Consider the following 26,957-nt stretch of genomic DNA (forward strand, 5'->3'; position numbering starts at 1 on the left):
TTCTAAAATTGTATATATTGTGGAATATTTTCTTGGTGTTTTGTGGTTTTTCTGTATACCCATGTTTTTACTAACGTTACGCAAAAAGCAAGACCTCAGTAGCCTAAATCAATTAGGCACAGTGTATATACTTAGGGAAACTGTATATATTTAGATTATATCTAGCCCATTTATTTACTGTAATTTTTATTGTTTCCAGCCTTGAAAAAGCCCCCAGAGGGCGAAACACGTGTCGGCCGAGCCAAGCTGGAAAAAACTTTTTAATGTGTTTAAAATAAAGATCTTGAAAGAACTACACGCGGTTTTGGATCCATGCTTTGAAGCTTCCCTATTACTTATGAACTGACTTTTGAAACTGGTGAAAAATAACTATAATATCAATTTTGTATTTGGAAACAAAAAAAAGAATGTTTGTTTCTTGACTTTGGACTTCATAGAGGGTGCTTAGTGTAACCTGGTTTTCCTTTGAGTATTGATACGAGCATTAAGTTGCTCTGTGCAACACCCCGGGTGGTGGGTGTCTTACCAGATTCGCAGTGCACCTCTTCCCTTGATACTATACACACAACCTGTCCAGAGGAAATAGTCTCCGACAGAAGGTGCGGACGTTTTCTCTCACTGAGAAACGCTACCACCAACATTATTGTAAGGCCCCGTCTGAACTCTGCTTCAAGAAATTACTTAAGCCCTGGCTATTCACCCAGCCATGCTAGCTTTCCTAATCTTTAGCCTAGGTCATTTGTGTTCTACTAGCGCCGGGACACCTCCTTGTGAGGTAGCTGTTCGCGCTATATAAAACCCAGTATTATTATTATTATTAGTGCGGCCGTTGCAAGCTCTCAAACCATAGGTGAGATTTAGTGTATTTATTTGAACGGCCAGCGGTGTCCATGCTCTAGGAGGGGGGGGCTTCTGTTGGAGGAACCTGCCAACTTGAATCCTCCTCAAGGGAGGGTCCATCAAGTAATCCAGGTAACGGTTCGAAATGCGAGTTAAAGTCCCCCCCCTATTAGATATGATATATCCCCTGAGATGGTTTCTAGAAGGCGAGACAGTGCCTCTATGGTTTTAGAGGTAGCAGCTATTGGAACTGGCCTGGAATAAATGTTTATGACTAATAATTTAAAGAGACCCGGCCATTCGAGTAGAACAGCCAGTATATCTTCCGAGTCTACAGTATATCGTGACGCTAAGCAGCCTAAGTCGGAAGCCACCCAGATTGCCAAACCTCCTGATGGTCGGCCTCTCCCTCCCCAGCTAGCTTGTATTGAGAATGTCTGGAAACCCCTGAAAGAGGTCTCCTCCCTTGACCAGGTCTCTTGGAAGAGACAGACACTTTTTGAATTTATTAGCTCGGCCCATAAGTCCGAGTCTATTTTGTTGGCCAGGCCTGCCAAATTCCAGGAAAGCAGTTTTAATGTTTGAGGGACAGTGTGGGTACTAGATTGATAAGCCATTTGTCTTGTATGGACTGGTCGGGATACCCCATCTGTCTGCCCTAAACCCATGGGTGGACCCTCCAGGATATTTCCCCTTTCTTTTCTCTGTTGAGGAGGGCCTAAATTCCTAGTAGTAGAGATCCCCTCCCTGGAGTTAGAGGTATTGTGGTTACCTTCATCAAGCCCTAGTGTTTGCCCGTATGCCCCTTCTTCAGAGGCCAGATGTCAGTCCACCATTTCAAGGCAGTCATATCGGTTAAAAAGCGGTAGAAGCGGTGGCTGGTAATGTCTTGGAGGCCAAGGTACTTCTCTTTCGAATCCACCCATTCCCATTCCTCTTCTCTTTACAATCTCCCACCCTTGGAGGTCATTGTGTGTGGTCGGGTGGTCGAGAGGTGTTCGTATTTGGTTAAAGGGGAGTCTCCTCCTTCCCTGATTACCCCCCCAGTTTCCCTGTGAGTTCTGATGGTATCCTCGTCTCTGGTCATTGGTTGTAAGGTCATTTGCTGGGTAAAAGAACGAAAGAGGGACTGGGTGGATGGTATTCCCCTCGTCCTCCAAAAAGGAACTACAAATAAATGAGACTGTTCCTGGTTCTTTGAAACTCACCAGTATACAGTCGCCACTGATTGTTTTAGGTCTCTTACCTACCCACGAGACTCTTCTTACCATGCGAATGTCGCTGGTCATTCCTCTGTAAAGAGGTCTGTGTGTTGAAAGCCAGTTGATTACTTTGTTTTTTAATGACTCCCCTGTCTCGCTTGTATCCGATTTTAGTTTGGGTACCCCGGCTAGAATAACGATATATGGAGCTACCTCTGGCGGGAGATTAACAGTAACTGTTCTTTGTGGTTTTGTCACTGTGTTATTGAGATCTTGGGAATTTTGATTGGTAGTCAATGAGGATTTAGGAGGACTTTTATGTTGTGAGTTGGGGTGCATGGTATCGGTGACTGAAGATGTTTGTTGTGCACTGGGAGGTTGCTTTTTGGGGGCACCTGCTGGGGTCGCTGGCGTAGATGGTTTAGCTTTTAGGTTCGGTGGTTGGTTACTATGTGGTTTGGCGTTTTTAGCACCGGTTGATGTTACGGCCTCGCTGATTTTCACAAGTTTCGAAGGGTCGGCGTTCTTTTTGAGTTTTGGATCAGTGTTAGAGACAGTAGGACAAGGAACCCCAGGTTTCCAACAATCCATGAGCTGTAAGGCAGTTTTCTCAATTTTAATTAGTGTCGCTTCCATTTTCATCAGGCGGGCTTCTAAGGGACTTAAGATTGACTTAAGGAGATTTCCTATGTCTGCTAGTGTTATGTCCTCTTCAACTGACTCAGTATTGTGTTCTGTTGTGGGAGGTGGCGGGTCAGTAGTAGTGTTACTGGCTGGTTCCAGGGGAGGGCCATTCAATGTCACGGGTGAAGATCTATCCTGTGTGGTATGGTCAATGCTGGGTATGTTGTGTGTTACCCCTATCTTCACTTTTTTTGCCTTCCTTTCCTTGTTGCTCTGTTTCCCTATTTTCCTTTTTTGTATGGCACCCTCCCTTAGACCCCGATCTGCATTTAATAGCCCTGTTAAGTTTGGGGTGTCTGTTGATAGTGGAAGTTCTTCCCTCGATGGGATAGGGCTTTGAGTGGTTAAATCAGTATCTTCTCCCATGTTTGATGTATTTGGCGGTTGGGTAATTTGTGTCAGTGGCAATGAGAGATGGCTCATGTCCTCAAGATCGCTTAGAGTTCCCTCGGAGAGATCTATACTAGTAGTTTGCTGGACCCCACCGCAAGCTCCAAGCTTTGAGCTATCTATATTCCGCCTGTCCTCAGGAGTTTTTGCCATCGCTTTAACACCCATCGACGACCTCCTGACCCACTATTTCTTGCGAAATACGTCTTTCTAGGAGAGTGATATCATCGATCAACAGGGATCCTGCCTTTAGAAAGTAGTTATCGATTTTACCTTGAGTAGGAGCGGTTGTCGTGGGTCCAGTGACTGCCAAATTAGCTTTGCTCCTCGTCTCCATTTTACTCATAGTGAGCAATATGGCTTGAGGAAGCAGGGAGAGGCCAGATGATCGAGTAAAGGGGAGAGGCAAAGAGGGGGGGATTTTCAGGATGTAAGGGGCGTGGCCCAGTCCGGTCTCTAACGTTCTCGAACGGCCTCAAACGGCAAGCTCTTTGCCCGCGCTTCACCCGCGCGCGTCCCGCGTTCGCGCTATTTGGCGGGATTAAATAGGAGGAGGAGTGTGCGGGAAGAGGCAGCAGGTGTGCGCGCTGGGCTGGCGCAATCACCTGTGGGCCTCGCACTCCCGCTGGAGTCTTCCTCAACCTGTGCTCTGGCTCACGAAGGCCTGGAATGGAGCGCGCCGGCTCCCGCTGTTGCCCACGCTTTCGCTGAAGAAATTGGCAGAATCAGGGCAATCCGCAAGTCCCACTGAGTTCAAGACACGACTACGAGCGGCGCCCGTGGAGCGGGGGCCGCGAGTCGTTTATGAGCACCTTCAGGGAGGAGTGGGCGGGAAGAGGCAGCAGGTGTGCGCGCTGGTCCGGCGCAATCACCTGTGGGCCTCGCAGTCCCGCTCGAGTCTTCCTCAACCTGTGCTCTGGCTCACGAAGACCTGGAATGGAGCGTGCCGGCTCCCGCTGTTGCCCACGCTTTCGCTGAAGAAATTGGCAGAATCGGGGCAATCCGCAAGTCCCACTGAGTTCAAGACACGACTATACAAACGGTTTGGAGACGGAACTTTTGAGGGGGGCTCAAGACCTCCCCCAAGTAAAATCACGCCCTATTCCCGCTCTGCTTTATGCGGACGACGCTGTCATCTTGGACCGTACTCCACGAGAGCTTCAAAAAGCGTTAACTAGGTATGCGGTTTTCATGGGTAGCCTTGACCTCCATATCAATATCAAGAAGACCTTTGTAATGGTGGCAGGCAAAGGGAAAAAAGGGTTTAGAAACATATCCCTTAACAACCAAAATCTTGAATTGAAGGCCCAGTACCCCTATCTAGGGATTACAATAGACGATAAATTAAATTGGAAAGCAGCAGTTGAGGCTAGAAAACATTCCCTTAAGCGTGCAATAGCCGCATTAATGGCTTTTTCACAAAAACTAGGTAAACGATCCCCCGTGGAAATGCTGAATATTTATAATGCAAAATGCCGAGCAGTAGCTCTGTATGGGGCTGGGGTTTGGGGGAGTTAAAAGGAATGGCCCTGAACCACTTAGATGGAATAAGACTCGCCAATGAAATAGGGAAATCTTCTGTTCACCACGCAATTATGGTTCATTCTGTCCCCACTATTCAGCCTTACCTAACGCTGGAAATTGGCATCTTTGATCGTTTTCTGCTAACCAGATTTAGATTAAATCTGTTCCATCGGTTAGTAGCCTTCCCAACGAGAAACACTTGTGAACAAACGTTAGGCCACTGTGCTTGCAATGATACATCTTTACAGACCACCATACATACAGTATTGTTTTGTAAATATTACCATGCTCATCGCAAAATCTGGCTGGTACAACTGCTGAAATCATGGGACCTAAGACAGAGTCGCCCTGCCATGCTGCGCCTTCAATTTTTGGACTCCGAAATTACCTGCTACCACATGGTTCACTTTTTAAAATGTATTTTTAAACATAGAAATAATCTGTGAGAAAAATTGCTTTAACCAAAATGAACGGAATCAAATGAAAAAGATTTGATCTTTTTTTAAGCAACACCTCTCAAATTTGCACTGGAAAAATGTTTTAATTGTAAATTTGCTGTATTCTGATTTTATGGTACAACATGTATAAAAATGCTTTTGAGGATTTCTATTATGAAATGCCGAATAAAGAAATTTACATAAGTATCTGAAAGACTAAAGTTTCAGTTTTGGTAAAATGTTTTCCACCTGGGCGGAAGATAGGCATTTTTCAAGCTCCAAATACTAAACCCGAGAGGCTTTCAGTGTAATGCAAATGCTACTTACCAGTATGCATCTGTTCTTGGCATGTAGGGCTGCTGACATTCATATCTGTGCATAGATCGCCGCCTAGTGTTGGGTCCGGATGATTGCACATTGTTGTCCTGGAAGAGTCTTCGAAGTATCACGAGATAGGTGGCTCCTCCCCTGGACTACAGTGCGCATGGGCATCGCCTCCATCCCCAGATTGTTTTTAGCCATTGTGGCCGAGATGGAGTGAACTATGTGAGTGATGACCATGCTATGAGCATATATATGAACACTGCAGCTGCTACAGGCGCCGGGGAGGAGGGCGGGCGATATGAATGTCAGCAGTCCTACATGCCAAGAACAGATGCATACTGGTAAGTAGCATTTGCAGTTCGAGGCATGTGGGCTGCTGAATTCATATCTGTGCATAGAATACATAGCAGTCCCCCCATTAGCAGCGGCCGCCCGTGCCAGCTGCAGCAGTTTGGAAAAGTGTTTTGAGAACAGCCTGCCCTACAGCTGCCTGCTGTTTAGAGTGCACGTCTACACAGTAATGTTTTGTAAATGTATGTGTGGTAGACCATGTGGCTGCTCTACATATGTCCTCTAAGGGAATGTTTCCAAGGAAGGCCATAGAGGCCCCCAACTTTCTGGTGGAGTGGGCTCTTGGTGGAATTGTAAGAGTACGTTTAGCCTTTGCGTAACAGATCTGAATACACTTCACGATCCACCCAGCAATACCAGCCTTGGAAATAGCGTTACCTTTGTGGTGTGACGCAAAGGCAACGAAAAGCTGCTTAGTCTTTCTAAAATCTTTGGTCCTGTCAATGTAATACATTAGTGCCCTTTTGACGTCAAGGGTGTGGAGCATCCGCTCTGCCAGTGACTCAGGATTTTGGAAAAACACTGGCAACTCAATTGTCTGGTTCATGTGGAATTGAGACACAACCTTGGGTAGAAATTTAGGATTAGTGCGGAGCACTACCCTGTTAGCATGGACCTGGAAGAAAGGTTCCTGAATTGTGAGGGCCTGCAGCTCACTCACCCTCCGTAGCGATGTAATTGCTACTAGGAAAGCCACCTTCCAAGTCAAGAATTGAATGTCACAGGAATGTAGTGGCTCAAAGGGAGGACCCATCAGCCGCGTAAGAACCACACTGAGGTTCCATTCTGGGGCTGGAGGGGTCCGTGGTGGAATGACCCTTTTGAGTCCTTCCAGAAAAGCTTTGATAGCAGGCACCTTGAAAAGTGAAAGGTGCTGTCTATTTTGCAGGTATGCGGCCATCGCAGACAGGTGAATGCGAATGGAAGTATAAGCCAAATTACACTGGTACAGATGAAACAGGTAACAAATGATGTTCTGAATGGAAGCATCTAGTGGATTGATGTTGTGGTTTGCACAATAAATGACAAACCTCTTCCATTTGGCTGCATAACAGGCTCTAGTAGTGGGCTTTCTTGCCTCTCGAATGATGTCCATGCAATCCGGGGGAAGATTGAGGTAGCCAAACTCTAGGACTTCAGGAGCCAGATCGCCAGGTTGAGCTGTTGCGGATCTGGGTGCTGAATGTCGCCATGGCTCTGCGTCAGAAGGCTGGGTGTGAGGCGAAGCCTTTGATGCGGTACCACGGACAGTTCCAGAAACGTGATGTACCATGGTTGGCGAGCCCATGTTGGAGCAACCAGGATGAGGGTCATGGAGTGCTGCCTGAGCTTGCGTGCCACCAGCGGTATCAGGGGTGCTGGGGGAAAAGCGTACGCAAATTTGCCTGACCAGTTCATCCATATCGCATTGCCCTGCGATTGCGGGTGTGGGAACCTGGCGGTGAAGCTTTGGCATTTTGCGTTCTCCTTTGTGGCGAACAGGTCTATTTCTGGATGACCCCATGTCTGAAAGTACGGCTGGAGTACTGATGGATGTATCTCCCACTCGTGCATCTGGTGGCTGTGCCTGCTGAGCAGGTCCGCCATCTGGTTGTCCTTGCCTGGGAGGTGTTCTGCCATGACAAAGATGTTCCTCTGAATGGCCCACTTCCACATGCTCTGAGCCAGATGAGACAACTGTGGAGAGTGTGTCCCTCCCTGTTTCTGAATGTAGTACATGGCTGTCATGTTGTCCGTCCGGATCAACACGACCTTGTTGCACAGATGTACTTTGAACGCCTTTAAGGCCATGAAGATTGCCATCAGTTCTAACACATTGATGTGCATCTTCTTCTGCTGTGGTGTCCATAGTCCCTGCACTGTGTAGTGGAGTACATGTGCTCCCCAACCCTGGAGAGAAGCGTCCGTCGTCAGGATAATCTGTGGCACAGGCTCTTGGAACGGTCGGCCCTTGCAAAGGTTTTGTGGATTCCACCAATGCAGAGATTTGTATGCCCGACCGCTCACCAACACTAGGTCTTTTAATTGCCCATGAGCCTGAGTCCACTGACGTGCTAAGCACTCCTGAAGCAGGCGCATATGTAGTCTCGCGTGCGGGACAATGGAGATGCAGGAGGCCATCATGCCGATCAACTGCATGAACACTCGTGCTGGAAGAGAGTGTTGAGGTCTGAATTTTTGAATCAGCGATAGAATGCTGTTGATCCTCACTGAATTTGGCTGGGCTGTAGCCACCAGAGTATCTATGGTCGCGCCCAGATACTGCCGTATGTGAGCGGGCTGGAGATGGGACTTTGGGTAATTCAGTGAGAATCCCAGATCGTGCAGAAGGTGAATGGTTTGGGACACGTGGTTGGCGCACTGTTTGTACGACTTTGCTTGAATGAGCCAGTCGTACAGATAGGGGTATACGTGGATGTTCTGACGTCTTAGGTGCGCCGCCACCGTCGCCAGGCATTTTGTGAAGACCCTGGGCGCTGTGGTGACCCCAAAGGGCAGGACCTTGAACTGGTAGTGCTGGTCTTGAATGGTGAACCTCAGATACTTCCTGTGCGAAGGATGCAGTGGAATGTGAAAATATGCATCCTTGAGGTCCAGAGTTGCCAGGAAGTCCCCCTGCTGGAGCAGTGGGAGAACCTGTTGCAGAGTAAGCATATGAAAATGCTCTGACAGAATGTACATGTTGAGAGGTCTGAGGTCCAGTATGGGCCTGAGAGATCCGTCCTTTTTTGGGATTAAAAAGTACAGGGAGTAAACCCCTGTTCCTCGTTCTTGCAGTGGAACGAGCTCTATTGCCCCTTTTTGCAGCATGACCTGAACTTCCTGCTGCAACAAGTGCAAGTGCTCGCCGGACATAGGACGGTTTCTTGGAGGTATGTTTGGTGGGATGGAAGTGAGTTCCAGACAGTAACCGTACTGAATAAGAGATTTGACCCACCTGTCCGTGGTGATGGACCTCCACACGGGCAGGAACTGCTGGAGTCTCCCCCCGACCGGTGTTGTGTGGTCGGGGGGGCAGTGACAAGGCGTCACTGTTTGCTGGCGGTGGAGGACCTGGAGCTGTTATTTCCACGTCCTCTGCCTTTGACATTGTTGCCACGGTATCCACCCCTACCCTTGTTGGTGTATGAGGTTTGGGTGTTAGCTTTATAGAATTGTGTGGATTTATTTATTGCTATTTGTTAAGCGCAACTTATACCCGAAGGCGTCTTGGCGCTGATTGTTTGCAGTGATCTCAATGATGTTAATTATCTGAGCAATGCCTTTAAGGAGTTATTGAGTGAACAGCCATGTTTTGAGTTTCCTTCGAAACTGGAGCAGCGTTGGGCAAGTTTTTATGGATTGTGACGCTTGACCCCTTGAGGTGCCTCTGTTATTGGAGCAACGAAAGGAACCACCCCGAAACTGCTGGGACTGAAGGGTACCCATCGATTTAGCTGTGTCAGTGTCCTTCTTCATTTTTTCGAGTGTGGCATCTACTTCAGGTCCAAACAGGTGGTCTGGATTCACTGTTTGGTTGAGGATGGTGGTCTGAATGTCCGGTTTAAAGCCTGATATTCTGAGCCACGCGTGCCGGCGAAGCAGAACGCTAGTATTGATGGCCCGCGAGGCGGTATCAGCCACATCTAGAGCACATTTGATGGAGGCATTGGTAATGAGTTTACCCTCCTGAATCAGCATCTCTGCACCCTCCTTATACTGATCTGGCAAGTGTTGTAGAAGTGTTTCTAGGGTGTCATAGTGCGCCCTATCGTAGCGTGCAAGTAGCGCCTGCGTGTTTGATATGCGCCATATATTGGCTGCTTGTGCAGCAATACGTCTCCCTGATGCCTCAAACACCTTGGATTCTTTGTCGGGGGGAGGAGCATCACCCGTGGTCTGTGAATTGGCTCTTTTACGTGCGTTGGAGACCACCAAAGAGTCCAGTGGCAACTGTCCCTTGATGTATGTTGGGTCAGTGGGCGCCGCCTTGTATTTTTTATCAATGCGAGGATTGATGACCCTTGCCCGGGTGGGCTCCTTGAAAACCTCTGGCGCATGCTTTAGCACACCTTTGAGCATTGGCAATGTCTTGACTGTCTTTTCAGCCACTGAGAAAGTGTCAAAAAGAAAATCGACATCCACTGGGTCGGCGTGGAGGTCGACATCATGGTTGGCCGCAGCTCTTTCAATCAAAGCGTTGAAGGCTGCAGAGTCCTCCGTTGGTGAAGTCTTTGCAGCAAAAAGCTGTGGCTCGTGCCCAGTCTGAGGGTCCGCAGGGTCGCCTCCAGCTGACCATGGCTCATTTACCTCCTCTGGATCCGAGTACGCTGGATAATTGTACTCATCCTCCTCGTCCTCGTCACCCTCTCCAGCGTTAGAGTGAGTGGGTGAAAGTCCCAGACCTTGTGGAGATGTAGGCTCTTGAGGGGCAGAAGCGCCCGCAGAGTCCAACTTCTTTTTAACTGGAATATGAAAATGTTCCAACACCGGCTCCGGGGTGATCTTCCTTTTAAGGAGAGAGAGCTTGCCTGTGTTGGCGTCGATGACAACCTCTCGACGCTCCTCTTCCGCTAGTGGTTGGTGCCGTGGCTTCGGCACCACCAAGGATGGTTTAGGCGTAGACACCAGCTTCAAGGGCACCCCGGCCCCATCTTTCGGAGCGAAAGCCTTTGGCGTCGTCTTCGGCGGCAGCGTGAAGTGGATCGGCGTCTGCGCCCTCGCCGGCTTCTGTGGAGGCTTCGTCGCCACATTTTTCGGCCCGAGAGCCACATCCTCCTTCCGAATACGTTGAAGGGACTCCGTGACCTTTTTGGTAAAGGACGGGGAGGGCTGGACTGGCTCGAGCGAGTCCTCCGAGTCCGGATTTGGTTCGGGTCCTCGACCTTTTTGGCGTCGACACGGCTCTTCAGAGCGTCGACCAGCTTCGGCGCCGACGCAGCCGCGTCGGGCGTTTTGGCCTTCGGCTTCGACACCGTGGTCTTCGGGTCGGCCATTTTGGCGTGGCTCTTGATCTCGGCGGCCATTTTGGATTTTTTCGGCGCCGAGGCCTCTGGAGCCTTTGATCCCACCAGTGCGACTTGCACTTTCGGTTTCGATACAGATGGAGCGGACCCTGATGGTTTCACTTTCGGTTTCTGTACCGGGAGTGGCGCATCGCCAATGTCCGTGGCCGGGCCCGGAGGCGGGGCTGAGGGACGAATATTAAGGTCTTGGGTAAGGCCCGAAGGCGATCCCTCAACCTGGGCCTTATGCTGGGGTTCGGCCCTGGAGTCAGTACGAGGATGCTCCTCTTCCGAGCTATCCTCCACGGTGGCAATGGCCCCGTCATCGTCCCCTACCTCCTCGACGACTTCCTCGAACTCCTCATCTCCCGCGTCGTAGTCTTCATCCCCAGACGCCGGGTCAGAGTCCGAAACTTGTAGGACGTTGTCGTCTTCAACGTCTTCTTCAAAGATGTTAGTTGGTGGGGGTGCCGATAACTGGGCCTGCAGTCTTGCGGCCCGACGTAGCTTGAGAGTCTTCTTCGACCGGAACTTGGAGCAGGTCATACACCTGGCCTCGTCTTGGTCCGGCGACAAGCATCTGTTGCACACTGGGTGCACGTCGAGGTGTGAATACTTTGAGGCACACACTGGGCACCTCTTAAACGGAGTTCGTTCCATGTTGAATAGTCTGGAGCGTCGTGTAGGCCCGTCCGCGCCGACAGCACGCGGAAGGGCAGCAAATGTTCGGAGCCGATGAATAAACCAACCCCTAACGATGGACAATACCGACGCGAGTCCTAAAGACCTTTTGGTCTCAAGTAAGGAAAGTTAATCAACTATCGATTCCGACAGAGGGAACCGAAACACATCCGAACCCAATGGCGGAAAAAAACAATCTGGGGATGGAGGCGATGCCCATGCGCACTGTAGTCCAGGGGAGGAGTCACCTATCTCGTGATACTTCGAAGACTCTTCCAGGACAACAATGTGCAATCATCCGGACCCAACACTAGGCGGCGATCTATGCACAGATATGAATTCAGCAGCCCACATGCCTCGAACACTACTGCTGGGAGTATTGCGAGTTTCAACTGACAGCCGAAAAAAGGTCAAGTAGTCACAGTTCATTAACCCCCCCCCCCCCAAAGTCCTCTCAGTCTCTCCTCTCAGGGGCCCAACAGGAAGCAGCCAGGCTCCCTCCTCTAAGCCAATCAAACAATGCAATGCAGCGTTGTGTTTGGTCTGAGTGCCGTGGATCTGCGTCCGGCTAGGGAATGGGGGCCTGTGCATGTTCTCCACACAAGCTGTAATGCAGCCTGAAGAACATGCGAAGTGCGCATGACTGTTTGACCGGCCTGAGAGGCCAGGCCAAACAGTCATATGCACTAAGTAGTGGGCAAACCACTCCTCCCCTGGTCTGAGAGCAGAGCAGCACCCACTCACCCTGCAAAGCTGTGCAGCAGGAACAAAAACAATGATAATAACATCAGGTTATTATAATTGTATTTGTTCTTTCTTTCACTTCTTTGCAGCAGTGGGAGACGCTCCTCCACCTTAGCAGTGGAGCAGCCACTGCTTACGATGCCTCGAGAGAATGAACATATGATTTCATATCATGTGGCATCATCACAAAGGTTTACGCCGTATGATGTTATTTCTGCTACCACCATGATATTAGAGAAATGAAGCCAGAGGCTCGTCTACAAATTGAATTGTTGGAAAGCAGATAATTAGCAGGGTTAAGTATGCACCAACTACTAGCAATAGACACCCATGCAATATGAGGTCCAGTGTGGCTATCAATTCATTAGCCTCCTGTCTCAACCCTTGGTAGGTGGCTGCGAACAGGCAGGCTTAACTTAGGAGGCAGGTGTGTAAAGCATTTGAAAAGACAAATATATTAAAAAAGTAAGACACAATAAAAATGCACAACCAATTTATAAAAAACAACAAAAATTCAATATAGGAAACCAGAGATAAGAATTTTTAAAGAATAAATACTTTCTAGTGCTTAAAACGTATGTCGCCAACTTGGGACATCTGGTTGCACTTGAGCTGGACAAAGGCAAAGTTTCAATCCATCAATCAATCATAGCATTTGTAAAGCGCACTACATACCCGTGAGGGTCTCAAGGCGCTGGGGCGGGGGGGGGAGTGGGGGAGGGGTGGGGGGGTGCTGCTACTGTTCGAAGAGCCAGATCTTGAGGAGTTTCCTGAAGGTTAGAAGGTCTTCGGTCTGCCGAAGGCGGATGGGCAGGGTGTTCCACGTCTGTACGGCGAGGTGGGAGAATGATCTGCCGTGGGCGGTCATTCTTCGGATGCGGGGGATGGTGGCGAGGGCGTGGTCTGCAGAGCGGAGCTGGCGGACGGGGGTGTATAGGCTGAGTCGTCTGTTGAGGTACGCTTGTCCGGTGTTGTCGAGTGCCTTGTGTGCATGGGTGAGGAGCTTGAAGATTATCCTCTTGTTGATGAGGAGTCAGTGCAGGTCTTTCAGGTGGGGTGTGATGTGGCTGCAGCGGGAGATGTCGAGGATCAGGCGTGCTAAGGCGTTCTGGATGCGCTGGAGTTGTTTCAGGAGTTTGGCTGGGGCTCCTGCGTAAAATGCGTTGCCGTAGTCCAGTCTGCTGCTGACGAGGGCCTGGGTGACCATCCTTCTAGTTTCAGTGGGGATCCACTTAAAGATCCTGCAAAGCATGCGGAGGGTGTTGAAGCAGGAGGAGAAGACTGCGTTGCCCTGCTTTGTCATGGAGAGTGTGGAGTTGAGGATGACCCTTAGGTTTCGTGCGTGGTTGGTGGGTGTAGGGGGTGCTCCTAGTGCCATCGGCCACGAGTAGTCGTCCCAGGCCGAGGGGGTGGAGCCGAGGATGAGGACCTCTGTCTTGTCAGAGTTCAGCTTCAGTCGGCTGTTCCTCATCCAGTCGGCGATAGCCTTCATTCCTTCGTGGAATTTGGTTTTGGCGGTGTGGGGGTCCTTGGTGAGCGAGAGTATCAGCTGGGTGTCGTCGGCGTAGGAGATGATGTTAAGGTCGTGCTGTCGGGGGATGTGGGCGAGTGGTGCCATGAAGAAGTTGAACAATGTTGGGCTGAGAGATGATCCTTGGGGTACGCCACAGATCTCGGTGGCTTCGGAGCAGAAGGGGGGGAGGCGGACGCTCTGGTATCTCCCGGAGAGGAAGGAGGTGGTCCAGTCCAGGGCCTTCTCTTGGATTCCGGTATTGTGGAGGCGTGCTCTTAGTGTGCGGTGGCAGACTGACTGTGTCGAAAGCGGCTGACAGGTCCAGGAGGATGAGGGCCGCGGTTTCTACGTTGTCGAGCATGTTCCTGATGTCGTCGGTGGCGGCGATGAGGGCAGTTTCGGTGCTGTGGTTACTGCGGAACCCTGACTGGGATGGGTCTAGGATGTTCTCTTCGAGGAAGCTGTTCAGTTGTATGTTGACAGCCTTTTCGATGACCTTCGCCGGGAACGGGAGCAGGGAGATGGGTCGGAAGTTCTAGAGGTCCTTGGGGTCCGCCTTGGGTTTCTTTAGTAGGGCGTTGATCTCTGCGTGCTTCCAGCTCTCCGGGAAGGTCGCTGTCTCGAAGGAGATGTTGATGGTTTTCCGGAGGTGGGGTGCAATGGTGCTGCTAGCTTTGTTGTAGATGTGGTGTGGGCAGGGGTCTTCCGAGGATCCGGAGTGGACAGTGTTCATGATCTGGATGGTGTAGTTGTCGATGTTGGTCAAGGCACGCAGGCGGTTGGTGTGGGTGGTGGTAGTGGGAGCGGGGGTGTGGGCTGTTGCCGGGGTGGTGACAGCGTCAAAGGTGTTGTGGATGTCTGTGATCTTGCGACAGAAGAAGGTGGCCAGAAAGTCACACAGGTCTTGTGATGGTGGGATGTCATTGGTGTTGAAGCTGGGGTTGGAGAGTTCCTCCACGATGCTGAAGAGCTCTTTGCGGTTGTGTGCGTTGTTGTCTAGGCGGTCCTTTTGGCAGATCTGATGAGTTGGTGGTGTCGGCGGGTGGAGTTCCTGTGGGCTGTGTAGCGTTCCGGTGTTCTTTTGCGGGTCCAGTTTTTCTCTGGTTTTTGGCAGGTTCGTTTGGAGGCCTGGAGGCCTTCGGTGATCCAGCTGGCTCTCTTGCTGGTGTGGGTGTTCAGGGGTTTCTTGAGTGGGGCGAGGGTGTTGGCGCAGTCGTTGATCCATTGTCTGAGGCTGTGGTCTGCAGCGTCTGGGTTGGTTGGGTCTGCAGGTGGGTTCTGGGCGAGGGCGGTGGCTAGCTGGTCCTCGGTGATCTTGCCCCAGCTGCGGCGAGGCATCTGCTGGGTGCGGTGGTGTGTGGTGGGTTTCCGGAAAGGTGAAGTGGATGCAGCGGTGGTCGGTCCAGTGGAGTTCGGTGGTGCGGTCGAAGAAGACGTGGCTGCTCGCTGAGAAGATGGGGTCAAGCGTGTGGCCAGCGGAGTGTGTGGGTGCTGTGACGAGTTGTCTGAGTCCGAGGTTGCAGAGGTTGTCGATCAGGGTGGAGGAGTTGGCGTTGTTGTTGTTCTCGAGTTGGAAATTCAGGCCCCCGAGGAGCATGTAGTCCGTGGAGGTGGGGGCGTGTGTGCTGACTAGGTCGGTGATGGGGTCGCAGAACAGCGGTCAGGGTCCTGGAGGTCTGTAGATGAGGGTGCCTCTGAGGGTAGTGTTGGGGTCGGTGTGGAGCTGGAAGTACAGGTGTTCAGCGGTGCTGAGGGTGTCGTTGGCGTGTGTCGAGATTTTGTGTGGACGATGGCAATTCCTCCTCCTATTCAGTTGGTGCGTTCCTTGCGGGTGATCTTGTAGCCTTCCGGAATGGCTATGGCGATGTCAGGTGTTGAGGAGGGGGTCAGCCAGGTCTCAGTCAGGAAGGCGACATCTGGGGCGTTGGTGTCGCGTAGATCCCAGAGTTCGACGGCGTGTTTGCGGGCAGAGCGGATGTTGAGCAGGATACATCTGAGGAAGTTGGCGGGCCAGATGCTGGTGAAGCTGCAATTCCGGCAGGAGAAGGGTCCTTGGGTGCGTTTCGGGCGGCCAGGCAGCAGGTGCGAGATCGTCCGGCATTGAGTGCGTGGAGAGTGCTGGAGTCGTAGCGGAGGCGGGTGTCGTGGTGTGTGCGGGGTCCAGAGTTCCTGGTTCCTGGTTCCTGGCGCTGGGGCGTGGACGGGCTTCCCATCAGCGCGCCAGCGGCGCGCCCGTTGCGCGTGTCCGCTGCGCGTCCGCTCAGGGTCCGGCATATATGGGGAGGAGGGAGAAGCGAATGGGCAGTGGTCAGAGGGTCGGGCCGCAGGGGACACAGCGATGGGGGAGACAAGTGGCACAGAAGGCAAAAATGGGGCACAGGAGGGGGAAAACAGTGGCACAGAAGGCAAAAAACGGGGCACAAGGACGGGGAAACAGTGTCACAGAAGGCAAAAAACGGGACACAAGAGGGGGAAAACAGTGGCACAGAATTCAAAACACGGGGCACAACGAGGGGGTAAACAGTGGCAGAGAAAGCAATAAAAACGGGGTACCAAAACGGAAGAAACAGCTACCAGCGAGACCTCAGCAGTGGCAGGGGCACAGAGGCAGAGCTGTGCGGAGGGGGAGTGACCTACCTGGAAGGGTCAAGGGTCGCTCCCCCCCTTGACCCTTCCAGGTAGGTTTGAGGCTGACCATGGTGGCGCACTGGTTGGATAATCTGGAGGCCTCAATATAAATTTTACGTTCACACTTAGAAACTTTTCTGGAGGATGTTCTCTTGACGTCCAGCGGACCTCTCCGGATTCGCAGCGGCTTCGTCGGCTTGGTTCAGCAAGAGTTCCCATATAACACCTGGAAGTCTTGAGCTCCGGAGCTCTTAGCGGGACGAACCTGAAATCCAGGCCCAGTCGCAGTATGAGGTAGTCTGTTTGACCCTCGATGTCGGGTTGGTCACCTTATGGAGCTTTTTCCAAAAGTTGCTCTAAACTTCTTCCATCTTCTGGAACAAATTCCTTAAGTTCCTCTTGACGGTTCAAAGTGTCCACAATACAACTCCAAGGTTCCAGAGTCTCTGAGAAGCTCCTCAGAAGTTGGGGCTACAGTTTCCACAAAGCATCTGGCCAAATCCTTAAACGTCCACAGGACGCACTCTAGGCTGGGGACTTCTGGGGGAAATGGTACAGGTGAGCTCTGTTAACCTGTTGCTCTCAGGGAGTGCACTACTTAGCCCTTTTTGAAGCAAGGCAAAGTCCTCAGGGCTGCAGTCCCAAGTGTGCAGCTGGAGCAGTCCTTCAGAGTGGAATCCTTTACGGTGCAGACCTGGGTTTCAGCAGGGCAGTCTGTCTTCTCCTTGTAGTTTCAGGCAGTAAATCTGAGTGGCTATGCAGCTCCAAAATATTTATATAATTTTCTGGGGTGACTAGCTGGGGACACCACTGAACAATGGGGTACACGATGACACCAAAAGCATGGCGGCGTCCTCCAAAATGTGGCATATTCTTGTCCCACAAAGCACTGTACTTTTGAATAAAAGACCAAGAATTTCTATCATTGGGAATAAGGAATAAAAGCTGGCTAAACCAACCTGCTGTTGGGGCTCATTTCCCTTAACACTCCCCTTTCCAGACCGCCAGCAAATTCCATTCCCAGGGCGGTCAGCTGGCTGGGGTTCCAGGAAGAGAGGGTCGGCCTGGCCGGCATTCCTTACTCTCCTGCTCTCTTCGAACTGGAGTGAGGGTACAGGGTAACCTGCAGACATTGCTATGTTAGCGTAAGTGAGGTATATGCTTAAACGTAATTTTACTGCTTTTGCACACAACACTATATGGCTCTCGTAAATAAGCTGCTTGTGCTCTTTCACATGAGAATAGTCTGTTTTTCACAAATCTAGGCGCGCTCTGTGCCTTTAGTCTGCACAGCGCGTTCAAGGTCGAATAACAATGTTTGCTGTGAATTCATGTTGATCAGTCCCACGCACATTAGCCATAACAGAAAAAACAGCTGCTCAAGCTCAAACTCGGGTGCTTTTAATATTGCATTGCATGCATGAGGTGGCACTTGGAGAAAACCTTTTCAACATCAAAGAGCGGTTCTTGTCGTGGGATGTGATTCCTTCCATCTGATCTTGGAGGTATTGGGTCCCAGTCGAAGCCTTGAGGTCTTCTCAGATTATAAATTAAAACTAGCTCCTAGCACGGTGAGGGTGGTAACTGCACTATACTCCTGTTTCCACTGTCATTTATAATATGATTTCCTGTTTTGTGTTTTATGGAATCGTATCAATGCTGATCGTATTATTCTTATGTGTTTGTTAGTATTGGCAAAAGTACTGCATCTTAGAGCACGTTAGTTAAAATAAACATTTTAAACTATACTGTGTCTCTGATTACTCACGTTGTGGACAACCATGAGAGCTAGGATGAGAGAGTGTTCTTGATTCCCACTATTCCTGAGAGTTTACTAAGTAGCATGGTCTAGGTTGTCTAATCCTAAATAGCTTTGTTGTAGCATGGAGAATGAATTAGACACTAAAGCTAGTCGGATCGGGGTTCTGGGCACTGAGATGGGTTTTTTGGTACACCACAATACACTGAGGTCCTGGTTTCTGCGCATAATTCTGTGCATGAGCAGAATTTCTGCAAGAGAGTCCAGTTTGATTTACCCAGCCCCCTTCCTGGCCTGTTCGCTGCAGTTACAGAGCTCCCCCATCAGATAACATCTGTCTCAGTGCAGGCCATTTATCAACTCATCAAAGCAGTTCGGCTAAGCCTGTTATGGGCTGGCCAATCAGTAGAGACTCCAAGAAGGCTGGATTTTGGCTCACTGAAAAGAAAGTTCTATAACTTATTTTCTGTATTGGTTATGATAACTTCAACACACTGCAGTGCACACAAATGCCTCAAAGCTGCTAGGCCTCTAAACCTACATGCCTTACCATATACTAGGGACTTACAGGTAGGCTGTAAGTGTCAATTGTAATTACACCTAATTACCATATACCTTTTTAATCAGCGCACTGGCCCTGGTCCTGGTTAGCGGAGCCCATGGTAGAGTCAGTTACCACCAGTATCAGTCCAAATAATGGGGGTGATCAGGGCAAAAAGAAAGACTCTCAGAAGAAATGTTTTCTTCCTGGTGCCATTTTGCTTCATAACCTTCCAGTAAGTTCAATCAATCAACCTATATTTCATAGCCCTCTTTCTTCATCTTTTTTCATCCATTATGTCCTATGATTCATTCTCTTTACACGCTTTACTCTGCACCATCAGCCAGCTACGAGGCCACGGTAGTAGCTCTCGCTCTGTACCGTGGTGGAAGAAAGTAGAAGCAATTTCATTGGTATGAGAAGGGAAATACCAGATATGCAAATTGTGTGCTTTTAATTGTTATGTTTCCACATTTCACACTGAAAAATAGTACATGACAACTCAAAAGCAAACTAACTTTACCTATACAATGCTTTCACAAACATTAATCGAACAAGGAGAGAAGTACTGCAGTCCAATTCAAACTGTAGAAGAACGAGGCATTCACGAAGTTCCCTCTATTCCAGGTACCTTGAGACCTCAGATGAAGAGCAGGGACGACCGCTCGCCAACAACCCCCAATCAAGGTTATCAATCACATACCCAAATCTTTAGGACTTCCAAAAAGTTTCCTTTTTCTGACTAAATATGTAAAGTTTGCCAAAACAAAGTTTTGCCGGACAGTGGACTATAGCCCAAAAGCACACAGTTCTTGTTGATACAAGAGCATGTTCTTGAGAGTGTCAGGATTCCAGTCTGGAAACATCAACCTACAAGTACCTCTACCAAAAAAAAAAAAATAAATAAACACTGATTTATTTCCTCAGTTCATGAGAGAACAAAACTGGCATCACCATCCTGCAGTGGGCCCAACCAGGTCGAGGACCCTTTACTTGGATTCAGTAGAATTGCCATTCAGGGGGCTCTCACTGTCCTCATCCCCTCCAGAAGTTCCTGAATCACTAATTCTATCCCTGTTTACAGCGCCCAAAACAGGGATCTCTAAAACAACTCTGTTTCTGGCACCTGTCTGAATATTAGACAAGGCTCTCAAACCTAGACTCCTGCAGTGCCACAGTGCTCATTACATACTTCCTAAGCTCTACAAGCTTTACAAGGGAGGAGAGGTGACAACACCCACCCAGTTCCTCTCCAGAACTCCAAGTGCTTCAGATGTTTGCAGCAACAGCACCAGCACAAAACTCACTAGTCTACCAATGAGACTTTACAATTCACTTTCTACAGCAGCAACCATTGCCTTAGTTACTATATGAACATCTTTAAGGAATTTCAATACGAAATGTTTATCACTTGTGAGAGGTGCTCCTGCTTGTCTCAAGTGTCTCAAGCATCTTGCAGAAGCACATCCTTGTGCCTACTTAGTTTGAAAACCTCCACTCCTGCTCCCTTCTTTTTATTTGTCTTACCACTACTCAGGTGTATCTTCAAAGATTTAACAGGTTTTCACAATAGAATGTAGCTCTTAGATTATCTTAGATGAGACAGAGTAGTCTCCTCAGTAGCCCTCTATTGGAGCCAGTGTCCCCACTTTCTCATATACAGGTTGCTGCAATAAGGCAACTTTCTCTTGCAGTAGTGGGGGGAAACAGCACATTCCTTGCACTTGCTCCACTGCACCAGAGGCTCAAACAGCAGCATCAACCTCCTGTGAGATTACTTCCACAGCAAGCACAAATATGTCCCCCTTAATCGCTGTTCAGGGGAGCATTACCACTGCTCTTCCTCACCAGCAATCCATTGCCGTGGCTACCAAACACTAACCAGGCCATTGGGCTAGCAAGAAACAGGAGATCAAATTCTCTGCCAAACCAACAGTTGATGCTGCTATCACTAGTGCCAGCCAACTCTTTCTCCTCATCTGTCCTTCTCCATCTCAATAAGCAGTCTCTCCCCATCTATTTGCATCAGTTTTAACTCAACTATATATGTCTGCTTTACTGAACATTTGCTTTGTCATGTCTCTCTCTTTTCCATCACATTTCTTTCAACCTGAGCACCTTAATTTATTTGCAACACTGTCTCGTTCTCTTTATCGCTTTTATCTTTCCAACTCTGGATCTGCAACACTTTACCCAGCCCCTCTATATTTATGTATCTGCAGATGTTAGTTCCTCTATTTATATTTACCTTTCGCTACATTTGTCTTTGTCAATGTGCATCTTCCCCTGCGGCTCCCTTTATCTGGGAAGTAGCCAGCAGCAGTCACAAGACTGACAGCCTGCTCATGGATGTTACAGTCACATAGGAGGGGAAGAAATATCTAACTTTGCTCTTCCTTGGGAAGTGAAATAAGCTCCTGCTCGGATGACTGAGACTACTACTGTAATCCTGATTGCATGCTCTCAATCTGTCTGAGAGAGGAAGCAAAGAGAAGGGAGGAATCAAGATGATGGTGAGGGACAGGGAACAGACAGGTTATACAAGTAAACACACAGAGATAGGCATATAAACTTTGTGTGGACATTCTGTAGAGCAGGAGCATTTTATACTGGTTCGAGCTCAGCCTGCCCCTCAGCAGTGGTAACAGTCCTCAGTCCCTGCTAAATCTCCAGCACCTGTGCATGTCCAGAAGGGACCACACACTGAAAAACTGAAGTGGTAGGTGATTCAAAGGGGAGATTATGCAAAATTGACAATTAGAAAGCGGAGCAACAACAATACAATGAGAACCTACTAGAGAAAGCAGAATATGCAACATATCTATCGGAGGGTACTATGACTGCACAGTGTCCATTAGTATACACCCATTGAGGGTCCTTCTTTAGAGACTATCAGCCAGCCATAACAGCTGCTTGAGAAAGTGATTGAGCATACTACTACAACTTCTTAGACATCTAAACTAACATGAAACTGCTCTGGATTTGCCAGGTACACAGGAAGCTACCAGATGAATCTCCAGAAACACTCAGGCATTTAATCAGTTGAGTCAGTTTATAGTCCACCAAAAAGAAGCCCTGTCTTAATTTCTGGGATCAAAAAAGCAGCCCGAGGGATTAATATAATTCAGCAACACTTTCCCCATCAAAATATTAAGGCCTGAGTTGACTCCAGTATAGAAATGGCTTTTGGCCTAAACAGATTTCCTTGCTATACCCGGATAGAATTCTTCATGCAACCTTATAGAAGAATCTCAGGAAGAAAATGTAATTGACCTTGTTACAAAAGTACGTTTTTGATTCTACTACCCTTTTTTTATGCACCCAACATCATACCCAATTTTCCAAGATGGACTGCTTGTTCTATTGCAAAATGGCATCTCCTGAATGTAGTCCTGCAAATAAACAATAGAGTTGTTAACAGAGTCAAGAATTTCCTTAAATGTTTCTTAAACTGTAAGCCATTTAGTTAAACGTTATGGGGTTCTCTCCTGACAGAGCTTTACAGCAGTAAACATGCAGTATGTTTCCAGCGTTCAAAATGTTTGCACCAAGACGGAATGGCATATCCATAACCACATTAGTATTTACAAGAAAAGCACAGAATGACAATGTCATGTAGTTAGAGTAGGTCTCCAGCAACCAATATAATCACCAATATAGGACAGCCATGACTCAACATAGGCAGCATTATTTATTCCTATTAATGGAGATTGTGTTAACATGTTAGTAACATATGATGAAAATCAACATCATGTGTTATTAAAGTGGTCTTCATCAGGAAGGTTGTCTTAGTTGGTAAAGCTGCCAACATAAGAAAAAACTAAATTTAGAAAGACAACTTTTCATGATATTATACAAAAACAAGTGAAGTACTTGAGAATTTTGTGGATGGAGGCAAAATACGAATTAGAAATAATATGCTTTGGAAAAGGTTGATGAACACAAAGAGGAACACTAAGTCCAGAAAATAAGTGTCAGGAATAAGCCTCAGCTTCGGAGTTCTCAAGGAGTCAGGCCTACAGTAAAGCATCAAGGATTGACACTACTGGGAGTTAGAACATCCTTCCCCAAGCTGCTAAGCATGCTGCTGCAGTGGCACAAACACACACCCGAGCCTGCAATCTCTTTAGATGAGTAATTAGAGATTGGGCCATTGCAGGAGGGGCTGCAGATTTCAGCCAGTGAGATTCACCTCTGGGCTATGACGGGCAATACCTGCTAAAAGGACAGCAATGATGAAGGGTGAGACATAGTAAAAGCAGTTGATGGGCTACCTTCACTTTTGTCTAAGTTCATACCCTTATGGAATTCCCACACTTTTCCTACTACTACTACTCACCATTTGGTTTTCCAGAACAAAGTCTCAATTAACAGGTGCTTCGTTCACTTTTGGTTATCTAGCCATTTTCGGGTAGTTGGGAGGCTAGTTAGAGCACCTCCTTTACCTCACCCTGGAAAGCACCATTCAGAGCTTGGTTAGCTAAATGACAGTTACAGATATGATTCAAATGTGTTCTGTTCTTTCGGGTATAGAAATCTGGTCTAGTGAGTACTTGTGAACATCCTGTGATGTGCTGGGGCATAGCCAGGCTGCAGACCAAGATGGCTGTGTAGCGCTGGAGTTCGGCCTTTGACCCAACATCCATGCTTCATCCGCCCTAAATGCTGAACCATCCTGGTAACTGGTGACTCGACTGTGTGGCCGCCACTCCGCTTTGTTAAATTCAGGCGCTCGGAGATCCTGGGACGCATCACTGCCCAAGTTACGGGCAATTTGCTAGGAGCAGCCAGGCACTGTTGCGCACACGCAAGGGGGACGGCTGTGTCCCTTGAGGCTCCGACGGCCCTTGCTGTAGAAGCAGCCTGCGCCCATGTGGGAGAGGAGGAGAGTGGCATTGTGTCTGCCGTTTCCTCCGCGCACGGAGGTGTATCCTGCCTCCGGTGATCGGAAGAGAGGGCTGCAGGAGATCGGTGCCCCGGTGTGGCCTCCGCAGGGTTTGAGGCTGCTGGCTGAGGAGCACTGACGAGCCTTCCTTGCGGATCGAAAATGTAAGCGACCAGTAGATACCAAAGGCGTGGTCTGCCAGATTGCCCCTCCCTCGGCGTTACTCCAGGAGTCTGCCCTGACAATTAAGTCTGCCCTTGCGGCTCCCAGAGGTCCCGCGGCAACAGGGGCCGCGGGTGAGGCTGGGGGCTGGCCACCCGGCCGGGTGGGCTGGCGCACCGATCCTGTGGCGCAGATAAAAAGACTATCAGCGCACTGGCCCAATTGCATGTAATGGGCCACACAAGCTCCACTGACGCAGGTATTGGCAATTGCTGCGGCCCTCATTAGATGACGTTACTACTCTGTATTCTGCGCCATAGAGGGATATCGATCCGACCTTCGCCACGAGGCCCCCTTGATTCTGTTTTCATAGGCCATCTCTACTCCATTGCCACACACTGCATGTATACTACCCTAAAAAACAAACCCCCACACCCACCCACCAACCGCAGGGAGATAACCCATTGAGAAATAGGTGGAATACAATAAAAACACGCCCAACCATGGGAAATAGATAGAAATAACATCCATTTTGAGCAATATATCCAATATTCTGTAATAAGAATTACTAACTGAGACATCACATTGACATAGTGTTCCTACAGGAAACTCACTTGCCAAAATCCATGGTATCTCGTTTCGCCTCCTCCTGGCGTCCCCACATATACTTTGCTAGCTACAGCACTTATGCAAGGGGGACAGCTATACTTCTACATAAACGATGACCCTTCTGCCTCTTGGGGGTTGACATCGATAAAGAGGGTAGATACACTATGGCAGTGGGGCAACTCATGGGGTGCCAGATGGCGTTAATCTGTCTTTCCGCTCCCAATGTAGATGACCCGGACTTTTTCCACTCACTACATTATCAAATCCTACAACTAGATGCAGATCATATTTAAATGGGGGAGACTTCAACCTTCCTTTAGATCCCACACAGGATAGCACCTCAGAATCTCCAGATACGAAGTCCCGTGCACGTCGAGCCTTAGTTGAGTTGTGCGAAATGTTTGGTCTTATTGATGTGTGGCATAGCTGTAGACCCGGGGAATCTACGTATACACATTACTCCACCCCACACGATACCTGGACGAGGCTAGACTTTTGGTTGGTGACCCCAACTGGCTGGTACAGAGAATCCCTCCACTTACCTAGAACACTCTCTGATCATTCCCCGGTGTCACTCTCACTTAAGGTCCCCAGACCAGAAGGCCGCGATAGGCAATGAAGATTCCCTAATCAGGCTTTGCAAGACAAACTATTTCGTTCTGAACCCCAGGACGCCATTATTGAATATTCTGACATAAACAACGGTTCAGTACAATCCTGGGCTAACCTCTGGAAGGCTTTTAAAGCTAGCACACGTGGGATTTGCATCTTCAAACACACTGAGGTTCTGCGTGACTTAAGGCGTACACTGTCAGGCATCAAGAAGAAGTTGACCGATCTAGATCCAGAACAACTGGCATGTCCTGACCTGGCCAATAAGGCTGCAGATTGGCGCTATTGCAGGAGTTCAAGGAGGCAGTGGAGCACAAGGCACGCTTCCTCAGCAAGTACGCCATAGCGCGCAGATACGGGGAGGAATATAGAATGGGCTGTACGCTGGCACAGCTATTGAGACCCCCACCTGGTAACTCATGCATTGCAAGTCTGTGATCGTCGCAAGGGCAAATTCTGACCGGCAGTCCCAATATACAGAAGGAGTTTCTCGACTATTACACTCAATTATATGCAACGCGTATTAGACACAGAGAGGCTGATCCCGATACTTACCTGGCTGAAGTAGCACTTGTTTGGCTGGAAAAAGCCATGCAGCAATTCTTGGCGGAACCATTCTCTTCTGAAGAGATCGTCAGCGCCAGAGACGCTATGAATGGTTCGACCGCTCTGGGATTAGACAGGTTTACTGGCTGAGTCTATAAGGCTTATAAAGATATTTTAGCTGCGTTTTTACTAGAGGTCTATAATGAGGCCCTCGAGAGGCAAGAACTCCCCGCCCACACTGCGAGAGGCGGTGATCGTCTACTCCCCAAGCCAGGCACAGAAACGGCCTTTGACTCCTTGAAGTGGCCCTTTTTCCTAGCGGTGATGAGGAAGAAGGGGATGCAGAAGGGGTTTATTGAACTCACTTTGCTGCTGTACACCACTCCCACAGTCCGATTGCGGCTAAATGGTACTTTATCCCCTCAATTTAAACTATCTTGTGAACCAGACAAGGCTGCCCACCATCGTTGCTGCTGTTTATAATTGCTATGGACACCATGGTTCGAGAATTTCAGGAACGACACTTGCACAGAGGACTTCAGTTTAACACTGGGCCTCTTAATTTCCCTATGATATTATATTATATGTTCGCCGTCCCCAAGCGAATTTGGAACCATTCGTTTGAGAGATCATCCAGTTTGGTGGATACTCACGACTGGCCATGAATGGGGTAAATCTGAAATCTTTCTGCTCACAACCAGCACTTTCAGGTGGGAGTGTAAATACCCGCTTAAGTGGTGTAATGTTACCACCAGATATCCGGAGATTCAAATTCACATAGAAGCTGCGCAGGTGGTGTTGTTTAATTACGGCCCAGCTATGCACACCTTGGAACAACAGGTGGTTCAAGCTCCCCCTCTCCTTAGCAGGGAGGGTGGCCATAGTAAAAATGGTTGTTCTCCCAAGGTTTTTCAGCCCGATTCATCAAGCGAAATTGCGCTCGCAAAGGGCCCGATTCTGGGAATCGGGCCCTTTGCGAGTGCAATTTTTGCATTTGGGATTCATCATCCCAAATGCAAAAATCGCTATTAGCGAAATTGCATATTTGCGAGGAATTAGATTTAAGGAATCTCTAATAGAGATTCCTTAAATGCAATTCATCAACCAATTAGAAATTGCGAATTCGCAATATTTGGTTGCAATTTACCACGAAGTCTGACTTCGTGGTAAATTGCGAAAAAAGAGTAAAAAGCACTTTAGTGCATTTTTTTCTTTTGCATGTTACACACACACATGTCCTTTGGACATGTGTGTGCGCAACACCTGTTTAAATTAGCATTTAAGGGGTGCTACAGGGTGTCCTTTGGACACCCCTGGCACCCTTTAAATCGCTATCTTATTTGCGATTAGCAAATTGCTAATCGCAAATAAGGAATAACTCCCCATTCATTCCTATTGGCCTTTTGGCCCATATGAATGAATGGGGAGTTATTCCTTATTTGTGATTAGCAATTTGCTAATCGCAAATAAGGAATGTGTAGGAATCGCATTTTATTTTGCGATTCCTACATGAATCCCGTTTTGCGAGTCTGTAATAGCG

The 26,957-nt window shown here is 48.8% G+C and overlaps 1 protein-coding gene across 2 annotated transcripts in view; it reads right to left on the reverse strand.

Moving 5' to 3' along the window:
* Positions 1-26,957, reverse strand: part of MOV10L1 (Mov10 like RNA helicase 1) — a 1,040,774-nt gene that overhangs the window by 719,997 nt on the left and 293,820 nt on the right. For both annotated transcript variants that reach the window (XM_086967454.1, XM_086967456.1), the window contains exon 13: positions 21,937-21,995. In XM_086967454.1, the coding sequence (XP_086823580.1) occupies positions 21,937-21,995 (59 nt within the window). The remainder of the gene's footprint in view (positions 1-21,936; positions 21,996-26,957) is intronic.

This window comes from Lissotriton vulgaris, chromosome 1_1 (assembly GCF_964263255.1).
Source record: "Lissotriton vulgaris chromosome 1_1, aLisVul1.2, whole genome shotgun sequence".
In the NCBI taxonomy this organism is placed as follows: Eukaryota; Metazoa; Chordata; class Amphibia; order Caudata; family Salamandridae; genus Lissotriton; species Lissotriton vulgaris.